Raw genomic sequence first — 18,837 nt, 5'->3', positions numbered from 1 at the left:
TAAAGTCTACATGTTTGTGAGATTCGGTTTTATTACTTCATAAAATATACACAAATACTGTTGTAAATAAAGTGTTAAAGAACTGTACAAGATATCAGTACACAATACATAAAGTGAAAGTTTGTCACTTTAACCTATTTCTTAACACCCCCCCCCCCAACACACGCACACATATACAACAGTTACACTGCCACTGGGTCATGGCGCCCTGTACAAAAGTAAATTACACACAGTACCAAGCTATTTACACATCCCTGCAATGAAGTCAGTTACTTTCATCTTAATGACATCATCAAAATTGCAGAGGTTTAAAAACTCAAGAAAAAAAACAGAAAAAAAAAACACTGGACTTAATCTGCAGGGGGAATTATACAAAGCCCTGTATTTTCAAAGGTGATCTGACAGCATTTGAAAGGGAAGAAAAAGAGAAACCAAGACAAACATGGCACAAGTGACTTCCGCTGACAAACTGAAAGATAATTTTTTTTAAAAAAAAGAACAGTTGAACATAAATAGGTAAAAGGAAACCAACCCAAAAGACACAAAATGACCCTTGAACTCTTATTGGGGGATCACACTGTCAGTCGAACTCTCACAAGCAAAAACGTTAAAACACGCACACATTACACATCCGTGACCCAGCTGGCAGGGCAACATTGATGTCCAAAATGTAGTACTTTAAATACCAAAACGTTTTAACTCATCCCATTAATTTGCATTTCTCTACTTTACATCTTAAAACAGAAAACACATTTTGGCTTTTACATCAAAATGTAAAAAAAAAAATATTTACAGTGATGTAAACATAAAAAAATGGATGCCCGCCCCTACCCAAATAATCCCTAATGGGGTCTGCCAACTCCCCTATTTTGTCTGAAGGTAAAAATAAAAATAAAAACATTGAACAGTAAAAATTATCATAAAAATTGCAGCCATATTTGTTGGTTACAACAGGATGCAACGGTATCTGGTCGTTTCTTGAGGATGCCTTTGGAGTATTTTTTTTTTTTTTTTTTTTTCCCCCCCAACAACTATGGTGACATATAACTTGCATTTAAGAGAATAGAGTACACAAGTGACAAGAAAGAAATCGATACTGGATCATTTGAATGGTTTGCTATTCGAGGGCCAATAACTTATCACAGATGAGATCTAGGACGAGCAAGCAACTCACAGGAAACGGAAATCGGAGCTGAAACAAGACTGAAAACTTCTTCTGTCATTCTTAAGCTTACCATCCCTGACTTCCCTTTTCAACCATTCCCCCAAAGAAGGGCTAAATCTCCACTAAGACTAAATCTAAAAAAAAAACAGGGAGTTGACTTTTACAACAAAACATGCTAATGCCCGTCATCCTTTTACTTCTGTTTTCAAAAGTTCCTCTCATTCGACAGACAGAAAGCTTGTTGGGGGAATTGTGTGTGTGTGTGTGTGGGGGGGGCAATCACAAGCAACCATGAAGTAGCACTGTCAACTTTTGCATCGGCATGATGATGAGCCAGGGTTCCGCCGAGGTTTTGTAAAAGACTGGATGCTGGCTACTATAAAAAGTACTTCCCTGGATCCTGTTGGAATTTGCTGTAGTTTTCCCCCAAAAGATCCATGTGTCCATTGGCATCAATCTTTTCATTAGTTGGAGTAAAAATGCAGGAAAGGAGCAGAGCAACAAAAAGTAGCCCTGCGACATCAAACAATTTGTCACACGTCTTAAATAATGCGCTTCTTCGATCATCACAGAAAGTCATCAAGAAGAACTCACCTGTCACTTTCATGTTCATGCAGAGCGCCGAGGAGATTTTATTTGCCCATGTGCTCAAATGGCACGCTCACCTGTGCAGAGAGGAAACATTTGACTCAAGAGAAATACAGTCGCAGAATTGCACCAGTGTGTTTCGAGTACTGTATCTTCTCACCTGTGACGTGGAAATCCTGGATTGGTCGTGACGGGCTGTAAGGTCAGAGGACGACACATTAGCCGGAGCCCCCCGGTGGAGCCGCATGCTCACCTTCCTTTCCCTCTCTGCGCGAGAAATGGCACGAGGTGATGTGTTTCCTGAAATGAAGTATTGTTTCACGCAAGCCGTTTGCTTGGAAACATCCGTTGGAGACCTTGGTAATTCAAGGTCCAACTCACCGGACTGTTGGACACGTGATGCAGGGTTGGAGATGGCCTGGTCTGGTCCGTTTCTGACCCGGTTAGCGGGTCCGGGGTTAGGACCGGGGGGGAGACCTCGTGCCGCAGAGCCCCTGGGAGCGACGCCGATACGATCGTCCCTCTCGTCGCCGGTCCTCCTCTCCCGGTCTCCGTCTTCAGTCGTCCGGGTGGCCCCCTGAAAGGCAAGACCAGACACACGTTTTGAAGAATTTATTTTTTTTGGTAACTAAAAACATCCAAGTGCTCAACTTACAAACTTGAGCATATTCCAGTCAAAGACATAATCGTAGGAAAAGCCCTGCCGGTGGAAGAGATTTCTGAAGAGCTGTCGTAGGTAGGAGTAATCTGGCTTGTCATCAAATCGGAGCGATCGGCAAAAATTCAGGTATGTGGAGAACTCCGCTGTTAAGAGAACAAAAATAAAACTGATATATGCTATGGTTCTTTTTGTTCAATGTAAAATGATCGGGAAGAAAAAAAAATTGTCACTTACAAGGGTATCCTTTGCAAAGAACTTCGATCGGCGTTGACATTTTCTTCTCACTGATTCGTTCATACTTCTGTCTCTTGGTAGCAGCCTTCAGGCCTTGCCAGGGCAAAGACCCCAGGTTGAAATACATGAGGACGTAACCGAGAGACTCCAAGTCATCGCGTCTGGATTGCTCTGCAAAAAAAAAAAAAGTTTGAAAGACTTATGAGCTCCACTAAGAAATGTTTTCGTCCACTAGTAACAGGTCAGATTCGGCGCTAAATTGCGTTAAGAGCCAGATGTCACAATCTTTAATAAATTGAGAAGAATGCGTGTAAACAACAAGACTGAAGGAGCATTCAGTCTGCTCCGTGTAGAAAATCTGAGCCGATTCGTTCTTAAATGGAGGCAAAGATATGTTAACAAAGAGCGACCAGTTATGAAATGGATATTTTTCATTTGAAATTTCATCCTGTGAAGCTTTGCAATGTCATTTCCCTTAGTTTTGCAATTTCAAACGTCAAAGTAACAAATCGGGTTGATGCGCTGCTTACCGATTCCAAGATGCGTGTTGATAGACGCATAGCGTGCTGTGCCCGTCAGGTTCTTGTTCTCCCTGTAGGGGATGTGCTGGTGCGTGCGGGCATCTCGGTACTTTTTGGCCAGACCAAAGTCGATGATGTACACAAGATTTCCCTTCTTGCCAAGCCCCATCAAGAAGTTGTCTGGTTTTACATCTCGGTGAATGAAATTCTTGGAGTGGATATACTCGATGCGGCTTATCTAAAGATGGGCGAGAGAAGGATAATACAGGGGGGGGGGGGAAACATGATTGGATTTTTTTTTTTAAAGCAAAACATGCCTCTCTAATAACACAGATGAGCTCCTAACAACAAACTTTTGTTTTTTTTAGTCCTACCATTTGGTCTGCCAAAAGCAGGACGGTCTTTAGGCTGAACTTTCGGGAGCAGAAGTTGAAAAGATCTTCAAGACTGGGACCGAGAAGCTCCATCACCATCACATTGTAGTCTCCCTCTGCACCACACCACTTTATCGATGGAATTCCCACTAGAATGAACAAACACGCATTGTTAGCATGAATCGGTTCCAACACATTACAAATTGACATTTAAGTGCCAACAGTGGTGGTTTAAAATTATACTTCTGGCCACATTTAGTAGTAACCGTCCCCCCAAAAATATGAAAAACAACTAGATGCTATTGTCAAGTAAACAAGAGATTTCATGGAACACTATTTGTGGTGACTGAAAGTCGCTGAACGACAGCAGAGCTCAGTTGCAGAGTGGAAACAATTCCGGCTCTCAAAAATAAAACGCTGTTCTCCATCTGTGATAATCTTTCTTAATATAGCTTTACTATAATAGTGAGGCACGCTCAAGTAAATTCATGACCATGCAAATTACTTTGACTGGTTTTAGGTTAACATAAGCTTGCTTAGAAATGGGAATCTGGTGACAGCTAGAAAAAAAAAAAAAAAAAAAAAAAAGGTGTGTTTGGTTTGTACCTCCTCCTTGCATCATCTTGTAGAACTTGCTCTCAATGTGCAACTGTGGATGTTTGGTCTTCACACATTCAAGTTTGATGGCTACCTCCTCACCAGTGGCAATGTTGGCACCTGAAGGGATCCAAATAAGTCAACGTTAGCTACAACCACGTAGGAAAACAAACGATCGCTGGACATTTAGAACGTGAATCAATACATGGAAAAAAACCAAAAACAAACAAAAAAAAAAACATCCTTTTCTACTTACCAAGGTAAATGTCGCCAAAGGAACCGCTACCTATTTTCCGCCCGAGCCGATATTTGTTCCCCACTCTGAGCTCCATGATTGCAAGCAGTCACTGTGATTTAAAAAAAAAAACAAAAAAAAACACAACAACGTTTATTTCGGTTATCCAAATTTTAATAAGTAACCCGAATGGCGCTATGCAACAAAGTCGTGGAAACAAGTGAACGAGTGGAACGCATCAATACGAGCAGAGTTAGTACGAGAGCTGAGCCGGATGAGTAGATCAGCAAACAGCTGTCTGCCCTCCAGTCCTGCACGAATAGATTTGTTGGGGGAAGCTGGGCGGGGTTGGGGGGCAGGCAGTGAGATCAGCAAAAACAAGGGCGGGGGGGAAAAAAGAAACAACAAAACGTGGGCTCGGCAGAATTTGCAGTTGCCAATTGGAAGAGAAGTTGGGGGGTGGAGGGGGGGCAACAGAATGAAAACTTGGCACGGAAGAAAAAATGTGGCCCTGCATGCGACGCTAGAGATAGATCATCTTTTTTTTTTTTTTTTGCAGAACTTTTTCAGAACCAGGCCACATTTTGCAGCCACTGTGACTTCCATAAGAGATCTGCTTCTGCACAACACACCTTGGCGACGTGAAGGAAACAACCCCCCCCCGTGCCGTATATAGAAAGTGGTCGAGTGTGTTGACTTGTTCCAAATTTGCCACTGCAGCACATTCAAAAATACACTTCCAGTCAGCCTCTGGACTTTACAATCACCTATTGACAAATGAGCAAGGCCGTGAAACTGATTTGGTTCGCGGAATCATCATTTATACGCTTTGACAGATCATCTTCAAGATGAAAAATGGTGTGGGAGGTTTGTAACCAGCAGAGGCATCGTTTGAGTCTCACCTATGATGACCATCACAACCTAGCATGCGACATTTAAAAATGGAGGCCACAAAAGACCCCCACCCCCCCCGAAATCCAACCTGCCTTTGTTGAGATGATGGATTCCGGTTCATAAAGGATTGGGTTTCAAGAGCGTCTGGTGGTGTGCGTGCAGTAAGATAGCAAGGAACATTTTACACAAAGTGAAACAATAATCATTTAGTTATGTGGTAGAGGATCAGTGATACACACTTTTGTACAGCTCACTTGAGATCAGCTCTAGTTTATTACTTAATTATAAAAAAAATAATAATAATAGGGCATTAATAATCCCAGTGATGCAACATTGATATTTCTAGTTTTAAGGACAATTCACACTGCAGATGTTATTTGACAAGTCGTGGAACAGGTTTCTTAACAGGGTCCATTGTGGTTATTATTAAATCCTCAGTGGGCAATATGATATTAATATTTGTTTAAAAAAAATGATGCAATGATGGACCAAACTTTGAACATTACATAAGAACATTCAATTGTTAAAAGTTGTGTGGCTAAATGGATACTTAATAAAAAAAAATGGAATTTTACGGTGAGTCATGTGGCCCTTTAGTCCTCCCACCCCTGTATTAGTGATATGCGAGGTTCGGTAAGTTGCACCAGACGGAACTTTTTTTAATTTTTTTTATTTCAGATTTCTCTGTATTATCTTTTTTTTAAGGGGGGGGGGGGGTCATGGACTCCTTATTGATCATCAGCTATTGAACAACAGGACAATCTCCAGGTTACATTTTAGTTCCTATTTACAGGCCAATCTAGTTGAGGCAGTTCCTGCAAACTCGATAGTCTCAAAAGCAAAATCACCAGGAGGTTCTAGTGGTTTGTCTGGTGATCTTTAAGTAGAAAAGCTTTACCAAAAAAAGAAACGAATGAGAGAGAGAGAGAGAGAGAGAGAGAGAGAGAGAGAGAGAGAGAGAGAGGGAGAGAGGGGGGGAAATCAAGTGTCACAGCCCTAAAGGATTTCACAATCATGAAGGAAAACCTGTACTGCAACGCCTCTCACTCAGCTGTCATTCCAACAACAACTTCGATTACAAACTCGACAATCAATTATTTGTCATAGATCTATAAAATACAACACGACATGTCAAGTTGCTAAACGCTAGCCAAGAGTTAGTTACTCAGCTATGTTCACGATTTGATGACTGGATTTTTATGCATCATTACATTTTGTGACATATCACAACAGCTTGCTCCAGGTGTAAAGCAAACATGTAGAAAAATGTATATAGATGCTTGAAAATGACTTTTAATAACGAACAATAGATGTCAAATCCACCGTAAGCTAGGAGAAGTAAGCTAGCGTTACTTAGTGGTGGGTTAGCTAAAAACCTTGATACGTAACAATTGCACCATCACATTAACATCAGCGTTACACTTTAAACGTCAAGTAATTATCTCCACTTTTCGTATTTTACATCTAAACCGCACCCATTCCTCCGTCAGACTGGTTTATGTTGATAGACGTGCCCCCCCCCTATGCTGCTAAGCCGTCAATAGTAGACTCTGATTCGGCCAAATCGGGCCCCTTTTCCCCCCTAGTTTCTCCGGTTCTGGAAGCCTCCACTTACCCGATATTAGATTGGTCTGAAAGCTGGTTTTCTAAAGATCGTGTCCAGGTAACTGTCAGGCGGGTAGGGGCCTTGGTCGAGGAGGATTGGAGCGGATTCTAGCGGCTCTCATTCCCCCCAGCTCACGGCTCTGTCGTCGGTTGCACTCCCTGTTGATAGTCCCCGAGAAGCTCCAGTGGCACACGAGCGAGCGAGCGAGCGGCCGTCCGTCCGTCCGTCCTCCCTGCACGAATGTGCCCTCCCGCCTCCCCGTTACTTAAGCGTTGATGATGTCATCCTCCCGACGTCAAGGCACGGGTTTTTAAGGAACAACGCACATATTTGACCCCTTTATACACGAATTGATGCACAACTACTAGTTTTTCACTCGATCGTCATCGTAGTCTTGACGAATTTCTCCCTAGGTATAATTGTCTGTATTAAGAAATTATAGTGTGCATAAATGATTCAAAGCAGGTAGTTAAGGGTGTTCATATTTTATTCGATTAAGTAGTTTACGGTCGGGTGACGCAGGTTGTTAAATAGGATTGCTTTTGGAAAGGATCATAGTGCTTAATCAATGAATTAACGTCAGAGTCATTGTGGTGTATTTTGCAAGGTCAATATATATACACATAAAAGGCAGGTTTTTATCTCATATGAATAAAAAAAAAAACAAGAATTGAATTTACAATCCACATTTAAAACAAGCCAATACTTTATTAATATTGTTCTCATTAGTTTAAATATGTTTTCCTTTGTAAAATCTCGAAACAAAAACACTGAACAGGAGTGTTAAAGCCTGTCTTAATTTAAAACAAATACACATCATCAGAACATTACAAACATATGGTAACTCTGCATTTGTAAACAACCCAACCCACCCGTCCCACTCCCTCCGCACAGTTTGATAAGATTTGGCATTTCCATTTTATATTTCCCCCCCATATTTTATATGCCTTGACCTGTTTGTCTCATTTAAACGTTTTATCTTGAATTATTGCAGTTTGGACAAGAAAAATGGAACTCCACTAAAAACCACTTCTAATAAGTGAAAAAAAAAAAAAAAAGCATTAGTGCCAATATTCTTAACACAGTCAGCAGTACAACGAACACACAAAACAATTTGTATAGACCTTCTGTATAGTAAGCAGCCTTGCCTGCATTTCTGACAGGCAGTAACATGCACACACACACACACACACACACACTCACACTCACAAATTAACAGTGGTGGTTTAATCCACATACTTGGTCTCAGTCCCACTCACACGTGTCCATAGTGTGGCAGATACTGTATCCACACATGGAGAAATGCAACAAAGCCTCAATTGAACATTTATCACTGCAACAGTAACCAACATATTCAAGAGATAATAACAAGAGTGCGCAAGGTGAAACAGTAGGAGGTCCGCATTTTGAAAAACAAAAACATTTTGTCAATATTTTCACAATTCCAAAAATTAAAGCCTTACTATAAACTGGAAAAATAGAAACAAACTAGACATACGCAGTAAGATGCAGTTCTGCTGATTGCATGTGTTTGAATTTGTGTCTTTTTTTTTCTTTTTTTTTTTCCTTTCCCCCAGATGTGTGAAAACAAATTGCACTTCTCACATCAGTTTGAAGTTTTCTTATACAATGAAAAGGTAATGCTGTGTACGGTGCCCTTCTTTCTAAAAAGGTGCATCTGAATTTTGGTGTATGAATGTCAATTTGTTCAAAAAGTCTTCCATTTACTAAGCACAAATACAGTCGAGTCTTTCAGACTTACCATTCGTATTCAGTTTTCAAGTCTAAGCAGTTGAAATCTTCATCTGTGGAAAAAAAAGGCTGTATACAACTAACAGTCCCTGCGTTTATTTATATATATATATATATATATAATAGCTTAAGTCTGGCCACAAGAATGTGTGTAAGCATGTCTCACATTTCTTCTTTAATGCGTGAGCACATTGATATGCAAACAATGTATATGCACATGTGTGGAACATTAATATATGCATATCTGTAAATGTGTTGATGTGCTATCGTAAATACATCACGTTATCCCAGTGTATGCAGAATCAGTGTGTCCAAACCTACGACGGCTCTTCAGATTGAATCGGCTCCACCGCCCAGCAAATCGTCTGGCAGCAAAGCAGCGGGACTGTCCATTTGGTGCCTCTCCTCCATTTGCGGTGCCCCCCACAGACTCCCGCCATGGTATCCCGCAGCCATGCCGCCCCAAAGTCCGGACCTCCCGGATTCTGCTCCACCGACACTTCCCACCCCTCCTGCTCCGTTGGCGCTCCACTGGGAAAAAATCCCCAACCCGGGTCCTTGGGTCGAGGTTTCCGAACAGCTACTTGTACCGTCGAGACCCTGCCAACCAGAACTCGGGGACAATACGCAACTCGGACCTACGGCACCGCTATCCACCCCGCCGCCGCTTCTGTCTCCACCTGAGATGCCGCTCGCTACTACCCCGTCGCTTCTTGGAGAGCTGCCCTCGCTTTGGGTCACTGCGGTGCTGGTTCCGGGTGAAGCCTGCGTACCGGCAGACGCTGCCCCTCCTGTGCCAGTCACATCGGCGCCCGCCGCCTGGCAATGTGCAAAATAGTGAGCAACTTCTTCCTCACTCAGGAACTCTGCCAGGATTGTGGTGTTGCCCAGTACGCACCTAGAAAGAAAGGAGTTGCGAGTCGTTTAACCAAGCGGAATCCTTTTCTGAATGACAAGACCTTTAAATGATGCCCCATTTTACACAATTATGACTCATTTACCACAGTCATGCTTCTAACAGGATTTTTTTTTTTCCAAAATATTCTGCTGTTGGCTACTGCGAGCAGCAAATTCTCAATGAGTGTATATTTAGTTCTAGACAAAAATATTTTGGGGGATGCATTAGTGTTGGATCAACCTACATGTGTAGTGCACCCTGGGCCTTGGCTGCCTCATGACGGCTGCTGTAGCGAATGAGAGCGTTGCCCTGGGTAAGGCCAAGGTGAAAGGTCAGAAGGGGACCATGCTGCATGCAGATCGTCTTAAGCGTGGAGCCATCAATCTACAGGGGGAAGAAAAAAAAAAAAGAATATGAGTGAAGTCTGTAAACCTGATTGAGGTATGTGCGCAAAGATGATCATAATCATAACGATATGGGTGGTGACGTGGGAATATCAATTGTGAAATGCACAATGATTAAATAGTCCAACTTCACAATCCAAGGAGCTGTCTGCTCTTGTTTGAGAATGGAGATGAATGAAAGACTCAGGGATTTAACATGTTCTGACTCAACAAGGATTTATCATTTTAGTCTTTGGAATGAAATTGTCTTGTCTCCCTTACTTGTGGTGTCAGATTGCTCAACAGCAACCAGGAACTGCCTCTTGATGCCACACCATCACTCCAAGCTGTGCCTACATTAAAAAAAAAAAAAAAAAAAGGGCAAATATGTGAATACGACACATCTGAATAACAAATTTATCTTAGCTTCCAGGCCCGAGTCAAATTACAGTACCTGGCCCAAATCTTGAGTCTTGCTTAACACCCCCACCCCAGCCCCGGGCTATCCGTGGGCCTACACTTCCCCAAGGAGAGGGCGTTCCTTGCTTCTGATTGGTTAAGCCGGGAGGGGGGCGTGGCAGCTGCGAGCTGTTGCGATTGGCCTTCCACCACTTACTTTGTCCGATGGGATCGGGGGGCCAACTGGACTTGTATTCGGAGTACTTTCCTGCAAAGAAAAGCGGTGGTGTGGAAAATATGATGTCAATCTTTCATTTGTATTGCGTAACCTTAAGACCAATAAGCAAAAACAAAATGTATGAACAAATATTCAGTCGGGATTTACCTGTACTGTGTGCTTTACTGAGCGGATTATCTGAGGCACTGTAGGGCCAGGCACCATGTGAAGGCAGTGAGGTGTTGAGGGCAGGATTCGGCCCTGTTCGAAAAAAAAAAAAAATCAGAGAGCATATCTGGATTGATGTGTTGCAGTTATGATGGCCAAAGGTGAAAAGCGACAGCAGGCCTCGCTCGACTCAACTCTCGCTCATTCTCCGGAGAGAATGGTGGATTTTAGTGTAAAGCGTCTTATTAGGGCACTTTAGGGAAGGATAAAACTTTCCAACCAGACTTAAGGAAGATTGTCATTTTAAGACCTTGTAATCTACACTCTCCTTTCAGTATGCACGTGTCGCTTTGCTCTAATCGTTTCTCGGCATACCTATGTTATCTCGCAATAACTGATGATCAGAATCGGTGAGGGTTGGGGGTCCTGGGGAGCCGAGAACACTACTGGAGGTCATGTAGGGGTCCGAATCAGAGTCTCCGCTATTTTGCATTCCGTTCCAGGGGACACCCGGCTGGAACTCTGTCATGGAAGAAAAAGGAGATTTATTCATGAGTGTTGCCACTCGTTTTATCCATCTAAAACTTACTCACCTGGTGGCCAACTGGATGTGGAAGGCTTGTTCCCCATTTTACTCCCGGGGGTACGCTGCCAGTTTTCTGAGGAGCCTTGAGAGAGAAAAGCCAAAAAGAGTCTCTTACTGGAAATAAGGTGAGCCTCCTTTCGTGCAAGAGTTCAAAAATCCCCGTGTTCAAGAAATAAAGACGAATGTGTCTCGATAGCATTTTGATTCAAAAAAACATTTTTCATTCAATATGGTTCATTAAAATACACTGTCAATGAGGATGAGTTAAAACCAGATTGAGGTGGTAAAAATTCAGTGACAAACCATCTGTTGACCTACCATTTTTCAGAAGTGTTGAGTCAGGGGGAGATGGAGCTGGGGAATGTCCTTCCATCATCCATTTGAAGCGTGACTGCTGCCCTCCAATGTCCTTTATCCCCCCGATCATGGGACTGCCAAGTTCCAATCCGGACAGGTTACCACCTGGTGGAAATCCTGGAAAAAAAAAAAAAAAAGATATATTTAGCAACATATTTACCTAATAAGAAAACTAGCAAGAATTGATCCACATCTATTCAATTGCGTGTCGCACTCACCAGAGTACATCCCTTGCATTTTGGAATGCGGGTCTGATCCGGGAGGTGGATACGAGTCAACCATGGGCTGTTTCGAAAGACTTCCTCCGAGGTGAGAGGGGGATGATTTGGAGCTCCCCGCCGCTACTCCACCGTGTTGATGTCGTTGTTGCTGGAGAATTGCCACGATCCTTGCAAGCTGAGAATCAGAGAAATGCTGGATGATAAAAAAAAAAAAAGTGATCGTTCCTGCAGTTAGTAGGCAAGAGGTAAATGGCCTCAAATAATTTACCTGCTGTGGATCTGGCTGCTGTCTGAGCGGCTGCGGCTGAGGGAACTTTCGCTGGTTTTGCAGAAGCTGCTGCTGCTGCTGTTGTTGTTGCTGCTGCTGCTGTTGTTGTTGTAGCAAGAGCTGACAAGCCTGTGAATTTTCAAGCAGATTAATTGAGAGTAGATGGAGGCTTCTAGCTTCTGTGAGAAGTCATCAATTCAGAGAAGAAAACAAACAGCATCCATCGTTCCCACCCGTTGGCATAAAAAAAAAAAAATCTGAGTTAAATTTAAAATGTACTCATGTACCAGATGGAACTGCTGCACGTGGGGGTAGATGTTGCTAAGCATAGCTAATTGTTGTGGGGAAAGCTGAGGAGGGAACACTCCTCCAGCAACACCCCCAGCTCCACCGACAGAACCGACACCTCCCACTCCACCGACCACACTGGCACCAGGAGACGGCATCTGCTTCAGCACAGAACCCGGCACCTGCGGATCACAGGAAAGGCAACAAGAGTGTGAGAAAACACCAAGTTGTTTTTTTTCCTCCTCCCCAAATTGAATTGAAAGATCTTCCATGATTCCTTCACTCATAACTAACAAGACCAGACATGCCGGACCTGAGCAGACAGGAATGGATGAGGCACTTGAGCTCGAAGCCCTGCAGATGGGGTCATAGGATGCAAGCTAGGTTGGTGTATCCCTCGGGTCTGATGCATCGTTCCACCGCTGCCAACATACATTCCGTGGCTACCCATCTATAGAATCAAAACCGTATATTAATAACGATGGTGATGCTTTCATTTCATTATTTTTGAATCTTACACCACAAAGAATGATCACATCATCTCATGAAAGGACCAAGACGTGGTGACCCGAAGACGTCGTTAACGTCGAACCTTGCCGATGACCTGATGTGAAATTTTTGCCTCTATATGAAACAAAGTATTCGTACTTTTTCACCATAGTCGACAGGACCCATGTCTTTGGAATTGGACGTGCGATAACCTCCTCCGCTTCTTCCTCCTCTCCGGATGTCCCCGTTGTAGTCAGTCATCCCTCTCTTGTCTCCTTCCATCTTCTTATCTATGCCAGGGTCTTCACTCTAAGAATGAACAATGACACGGTGGTGATCAATGCTTTGATGACATTTTTTTTTTGGGGCATTTTTTTGCAAAAAAATAATCTTACCAGAGGACCCATGTTGGAAAACTGCCGTGATATTGGATTTAGCCAGCTGTCTCCACTTCCACCCTTTGGGAAGAAATTCAAACATTGATAGTCATATAATACAACATCAATATTTGAATCTAATCTAATATTAAGAAAAAGCATCTACTTGCAAGCTCAAATTTGACTAACCTTCACGTTGCCTCTTCTTCCGCCATGACTCCAGCCTCCAGCGTTAAAGGAGGAACTACTTCCTTGGGAGCCGGCGCTATTCCACATCCCTACGCCGCTGTCATCTTCCTCTTCCCAGCTCGGATGACGGGAGGCTGCTACTGAGCTCTCTCCCTTTGCGCCCCAGGCCTCCATCGGCTTGGTACCTTCAATCAAACAAAATGAACAGTTCATACATTTAATTTAGCGATAAAACAAGATTGTGTTCAAAGACTGACGACAAGGAATGATCATCTTTTGCTTACTTTGACCAGGGTTAGGCGACAGGTTGCCCCAGCTGGAGATTTTAGGATCATCCGAGTCGCCCCATCTTGTCGTTGAATCTGAAGTCTGGTTCCAAGCACCTGAGCCATTGACAAGAGATTGTGCGCCCCCTCCCCACATTCCTGGACCTGCAGATTTGTGAAAATTCAAAACTAATTGAAGTCAAGACATCCAAAAATGTAAATATTCAGAGGGTGGAACGCAATTGTAATGCTTACCGACGGCAACGTTTGAGGAGTTGTTTTGCAAGCCCTGCTGTCGTCTGGGCGGCGGCATCGCCGACGCCTGCTGACTGTGGCTTTCGCTAGACGAGCCTCGATTTCTGTCCCACAAGTTGACATTTTTGCCACTGTAGATGGTGGGATCTCCCCAGGCTGAAGTCCCGTCATCAATTTCCATTTTGTGACTCATGGACTGAGGCGAGGGCTCATCCCAGCCGCTGGGTTCCACAGCGTCATCTCCAGAAATTTGAGGAATCGGACCAGATATCCAGCCCGAACTTTGGTTCTGATTCTTGGATGGTGGACCCCCAGCCACACTTGCCACATTCTGTCGGTTGTCCCAACCTCCTTGTAGACTTCCTCCTGGTGGGTGGTGTCCCTGTGATTGGTGCTGCTGATTTGGGCTTTTGATTGCGGCTCCTTGGTTGTTTGGTGACGGTGCCGCCGCGTGGTGTTTGGAACCCCCCCAGTCGTGCGAGGCTTTCACCACATCTCCCCCTCCCCATCCTCCCCGCTGAGATGCATTTTCATCCGGGTTACTCCAAGAGGATCCCTCATCAGAGCTGCTTACACCTCTGATTCGTCCATCTCCCCAGCCACCTCCAGGTTTGGACTCACTTTGACCCCAGTCACCCCAACCAGCTCCTTTGCCTCTTTCAGTTCCCTTCCACCCCCCTGGCCCTTTATCTTCTGGGCCTACAGGCCACCGGCTGCTCTGTTCTCCTTTGTCCCTCCAATTTGCTCCTCTATGGTCCCCCCAGTGGTGTTCTTCACCCCATCCTTTGCCCTGGTTTTCAGGTGGAGGATCACCCCAACCTATAGCGGCGTTTCCTGGACTGCCGTCCATATCTGGTATTTTTGGCTTCTGTATGATCTCATCAGACATGTGAGAACCACAGTTAACCTGTGAAGCGCCACCATCCCATGAGTCCCTCACAGGAGCAAGGTCACAGTTGACACTATCAGCGTGGCCGCCGACAGACTCTTTGTCAGGATTTCCCCTGGAGAGGTTCCCAGAACTCCGACTGTTGGTGTGCATTGTTCCAGATGACAATGTGGAAGATGAGAGCTTTTTTTCGGTTTTATTTGCAACTGCATTCGTGGTGTTTAGATCCCAGGCCACATTCTGACGAATCTGGGTCTGGCCCCAACCCGTGTTGGACAGAACCCTGGGATCCAGATCAGATCGGTTGAGCATGCCGAGTAAGGCCACTTCAGTATCGGAGGTCTGGTTGGACAGCGCACGTCCTCCGTCCGTTTTTGGCCCATTACCGCTCTCTTCTCCAACAGTTTCTGCTCCATCTCCGCTAGAGGAAGCTGGAGCTTCACTACCAGTGCCTTGTGGCCTTGTGACCAGTTGTGCCACACTTTCTATCCCTTTTTGATTGTCCCAAGCATTTTCCATGGTTGCAAACTTTGGTGATTCCGATTCTGGCAAAGCTCCAGCCTTGGTGTTGTTGATGTTGCTGCTCCCACAAGCTCCTGTTGCACTCGCTATTGCTAAGTCATTTGAACTTCTACATTCCTCCTTGTTTCCACGCTCCACTTCTGAGCTCCTGTCTTTCCACACTCCCTGAGATACCGTTTCGATATTTGCGCCGACATCGCTCCTTCCCCACCCTGTATTGTCACCCTGGTTACCCAATCCCCCTAAATTTGTATCCTGTTCATGGATCCCGGTTTGTCCACCACCCAATTGATCTTCCTGTGAAGCACCTGTTCTTGGAGCAGAGGTCACTGCAGTCAGAGATTTTAAAGAGGACGAGACACCAGAGGAGGAAGACAAAGGACCAGACTTATTCACACTCCCTTCTGCAGCATCAGACTCAGTCGCTCTTTTGTCATCATCTTCTCCATTTGGCCCTGGTCCAACTCGCCGCGCTCCTTCACCTGGGTTTCCCGAGGGATGTTGTTGTTCTGAACTCGTGTCTAATTCTGCTGTCTCTGTGTGGTCGCGAGGGAGTGAAGTGACGCTGACGGGAAGTGGAGACAAATGTGGAGAAGTCGCTGAAGTTGATGAAGTCTTGCCCTGCACGAGGGTTGGCCAGGCAGAAGGGTTCACGTTGGGGTTTAAAATGGCACCGGGGAGATTGCTGTTGCCATCTGCGGGACTCTCTTGAGGTCCAGGAAGCAGATGGGAGACTTTGGAATTATAAAATGCTGCTGATCCCAATCCTGCCTCCGCCCGGGCGGAAGTGGAGGAGCTCCACGTGACGCCGCCGGTTTGAACACATTCATTTTGTGACGCAAAAGAGGAAAGAGGAGAAGAAAAAGGTGGGGAGGGATTGTCCACTTTCCCTGCATTTCCTTCAACCGCTCCTCCTATCTGCTGGAGGTTCTTCTCATGACACGAGGCACTACTGTTTCTGTTACCAGGGCCGTCTTGCTCCTGCCCCCCTGCTCCAGATCCTTCAGAACTTAATTTAGCTGTGCCCTGGATGCTAGGCCAGCTGTCCAGATCAGTCCCATCCACGATGATCTTGTCACAACCCTGAGAGGAGGACAGGCTGAAGGACCCTGCCCCCCATGTGGAATTTGCATAAATTGCATTGGTAGAAGATGAAGATGACGACAGAGCAGTGACACATGAGGAGGATGTCGTGTTGGTAGGTGAAGGAGAAGACGAACCCAAATCTGGAAGCAAAACGTTTTGCAGAAGTTAGTATTTGGTTGGTTAATCAATTATTTTATTGATACTGTTTATTTTGGGGATTTCTTTTTTTTTTATTTTATTTTTTTTAAAGGGACAGAATTCCTGTTCGATTACCTGTATCTGTATTTGCATTGGAGTTATCCGCTTCTTTTGAGGAAAGAGGTGATGCGGCACCCCAGGCACTGCCAACCCCAGCAGTGCTTTCATCGCCTCCACCTCCTCCGAGCAGCATGGAGGACAGAGGAGGCTGCCCTCTCTTCAGTAGCACTTTGTGGTCCTGCTGGCAGCGAAATCGCGGCGGAACCTCTCGGGACATGTATCGCTGCTGCTGGGAAGTTTGGTTTGCAGAAAGAGAGGAGGAGGAGGAGGGCTGTCCGTTGGCCAAAGCAGTCCGCTGTTTTGCATTGTTCCCGCCACCAGGAGGAACTGGTGCAGAAAGCACAGGGGCACTAGAACTTTGTGGGGAGGGGTCAACAGGGCCAGGGCTGGGGGAGACGGAGGCAGGGCTGGTGGGTTGCTGGGAACAGGAGGGCTTGGTTGATTCTGGCACTGGAACAATAAAGAGTACTTTGGCTCAAGTATAAATGGGCACAATGCTTTTGGCAATGTTCACCGTGATGGCTTTTGTGATTGCTTTCCACCGGACTAACTTGTTCTATTGAAAACAATGTTGTCTTTTCCGCAACAGGTAATAAACTTGCAAAGTTGTTGTTTGGAATACAGCCGCTAGATTGGAAAATCGGTTTCTTATGTAGATAGCACATTTAGCAAAACTGGACGTTTGGAATACAACAACAAAATCATCCTGACAAATTGCCAGCCCTCATGAGTGGCAATGATGAATGAATAGCATATTTAATACAATGTTTATTATTATTATTATTATTAGATTTGCAGAAACAAAATGAAACCTATTGGAGGCATTATGACAGAGTAAAAAAACTTGGGAGAATTTGATTTACCTTTGACGTTCAGTTCTGGGACCTACAGAAAAAAAGAGCAAATGCTTCAAGGTAAAGAAACAACAAAAAGATGAGCAATGATAAACTATTGACCTTCGGAGAAGTTTCCTTTTTCTTTTTGTCGTCTTTCTTCTTTTTCTTGTCTTCCATTAACTGCGCTTCCCTTTTCAGACGCTCCTGTCTGTGAAGAGACCACAGTAGACATACACACAAAATAAATAATTGACTATCTAAGAATAATCAAGCAAAAAAAAAAAAAACTCTTGCAAGGAAACTTTTGTTCTCAACTTAAAAATGGAATCCTTAAGAACCACTGATCTAAACACATGCAATGAAGCATCCTGCAATGGAAATTCAAACCTGCAACGTCCATTAGAACAAACACAAAGATATATAAGCACATGCTATAAACACGTTCGTATCCAATGTAACGTTGGATACTTGGGGCCACCACTGCTCGCTGCCTGCACGCATTGACAGGAAGAGCCCGGGGGGGCAATGAAGGGGGTCATGACCGTCAGACACATCTAAGCCCGACAGATCCAGTCAGCACGTCAAGTCAATAAACCCGTTACTCAAACTGTGCACCCATTTTGACCTCACACACATAATACACGGTCCGGCCACAAAATACAAGCAAAAATTCCATCCAAAGATTTGATCGACAATATTACAACATGTCACTTATTAATAACTGTTGATGATACACTCGGGTACCGCGTTACAACGCAGTCGAAGCATACTCCAAAATACCTTTGACCTGCGTAACCAACAATGTCCACACAAAACGAGAAAATATGTAGAAATATATTTGTATTAGGCAAAAAGCTGACTTACCTCGGGAATCACATGGGAATAAAGTGCGTCCCGTGCAAAATATGCTCGCAGACCTACGGGCTAGCTAGGTAAGCTAGCTTAGCGAGCTAGTTCTTCGAGGCTTTCAAGGCTAAGTTGGATAAGAAATGACATCACCAAAAACGTGAATTGTAGGAAGGCTAGTATCCTTTTGCACGACTGTAGTTCTCAGGCTGTAAACAGAACACACATAATAACCACCAGATGAGTGACAGACGCTGTTAGATCTGTTAGTTTACTATCGGCCATTTTGCTTCTGTGTGGACCGTGAAGGTTTAGCCAAGCAGCATAACATTTCACTGGCTGGTTGTTGATCACCGAGGGGAGGAGAGATTGTCGTGTCGCTAGCGTCCACTAGAGGGAGATGATCAAATTG

The 18,837-nt window shown here is 44.4% G+C and overlaps 2 protein-coding genes across 3 annotated transcripts; both read right to left on the bottom strand.

Annotated features, from left to right (window-relative positions):
- Positions 1-860: 860 nt before the first annotated feature.
- On the bottom strand, positions 861-7,130 carry LOC147044543 (casein kinase I). Its single transcript, XM_085934950.1, has 11 exons — positions 6,885-7,130; positions 4,397-4,487; positions 4,150-4,260; positions 3,544-3,692; positions 3,179-3,407; positions 2,649-2,819; positions 2,409-2,557; positions 2,135-2,330; positions 1,914-2,053; positions 1,760-1,830; positions 861-1,678 (listed from the first exon to the last, which is right to left on the bottom strand). Exons 2-10 carry the CDS (start codon positions 4,470-4,472, stop codon positions 1,798-1,800), a joined length of 1,254 nt encoding a protein of 417 aa, XP_085791076.1. The 5' UTR covers positions 4,473-4,487; positions 6,885-7,130; the 3' UTR covers positions 861-1,678; positions 1,760-1,797.
- A 433-nt stretch (positions 7,131-7,563) lies between these two features.
- Positions 7,564-18,740, bottom strand: tnrc6bb.1 (trinucleotide repeat containing adaptor 6Bb.1). 2 transcript variants are annotated; one of them, XM_085934091.1, is made up of 21 exons: positions 18,444-18,740; positions 17,700-17,787; positions 17,607-17,628; positions 16,759-17,193; positions 13,989-16,625; positions 13,752-13,898; positions 13,468-13,652; positions 13,297-13,359; positions 13,061-13,210; positions 12,726-12,863; positions 12,412-12,594; positions 12,125-12,253; positions 11,854-12,049; positions 11,597-11,752; positions 11,286-11,360; positions 11,068-11,214; positions 10,693-10,785; positions 10,363-10,575; positions 10,191-10,261; positions 9,770-9,909; positions 7,564-9,525 (listed from the first exon to the last, which is right to left on the bottom strand). In XM_085934091.1, the coding sequence occupies exons 2-21, from the start codon at positions 17,754-17,756 to the stop codon at positions 8,958-8,960; spliced, it is 5,805 nt and encodes a 1,934-aa protein (XP_085790217.1). In that variant the 5' UTR covers positions 17,757-17,787; positions 18,444-18,740; the 3' UTR covers positions 7,564-8,957. The 2 variants fall into 2 exon arrangements, with proteins under 2 accessions (XP_085790217.1, XP_085790218.1); XM_085934092.1 differs by having other exon boundaries at positions 11,854-12,031.
- Positions 18,741-18,837: the final 97 nt, after the last annotated feature.

The sequence above is a fragment of the Syngnathus leptorhynchus genome, chromosome 16 (assembly GCF_054491065.1).
Source record: "Syngnathus leptorhynchus isolate UIUO chromosome 16, UIUO_Slep, whole genome shotgun sequence".
NCBI lineage: Eukaryota > Metazoa > Chordata > Actinopteri > Syngnathiformes > Syngnathidae > Syngnathus > Syngnathus leptorhynchus.
Note: the sequence above shows the minus strand (reverse complement) of the source record. Positions and strands in the feature narration are given on the sequence as shown.

Bases quoted from the DNA above. Each gene is read 5' to 3' on its own strand.
- LOC147044543 (XM_085934950.1), bottom strand. From the start codon at position 4,472: ATGGAGCTCAGAGTGGGGAACAAATATCGGCTCGGGCGGAAAATAGGT. The intron at 3,408-3,543 runs GTAGGACTAAAA...GCCCATCTTTAG, and splicing joins TGCTTTTGGCAGACCAAATG to ATAAGCCGCATCGAGTATAT. The intron at 1,831-1,913 runs GTGAGAAGATAC...CTCTCTGCACAG, and splicing joins CCAGGATTTCCACGTCACAG to GTGAGCGTGCCATTTGAGCA.
- tnrc6bb.1 (XM_085934091.1), bottom strand. From the start codon at position 17,756: ATGGAAGACAAGAAAAAGAAGAAAGACGACAAAAAGAAAAAGGAAACT. The intron at 12,254-12,411 runs GTACATGAGTAC...GAAAATTCACAG, and splicing joins ACGTGCAGCAGTTCCATCTG to GCTTGTCAGCTCTTGCTACA. The intron at 11,361-11,596 runs GTAGGTCAACAG...TTCTCTCTCAAG, and splicing joins CTCAACACTTCTGAAAAATG to GCTCCTCAGAAAACTGGCAG.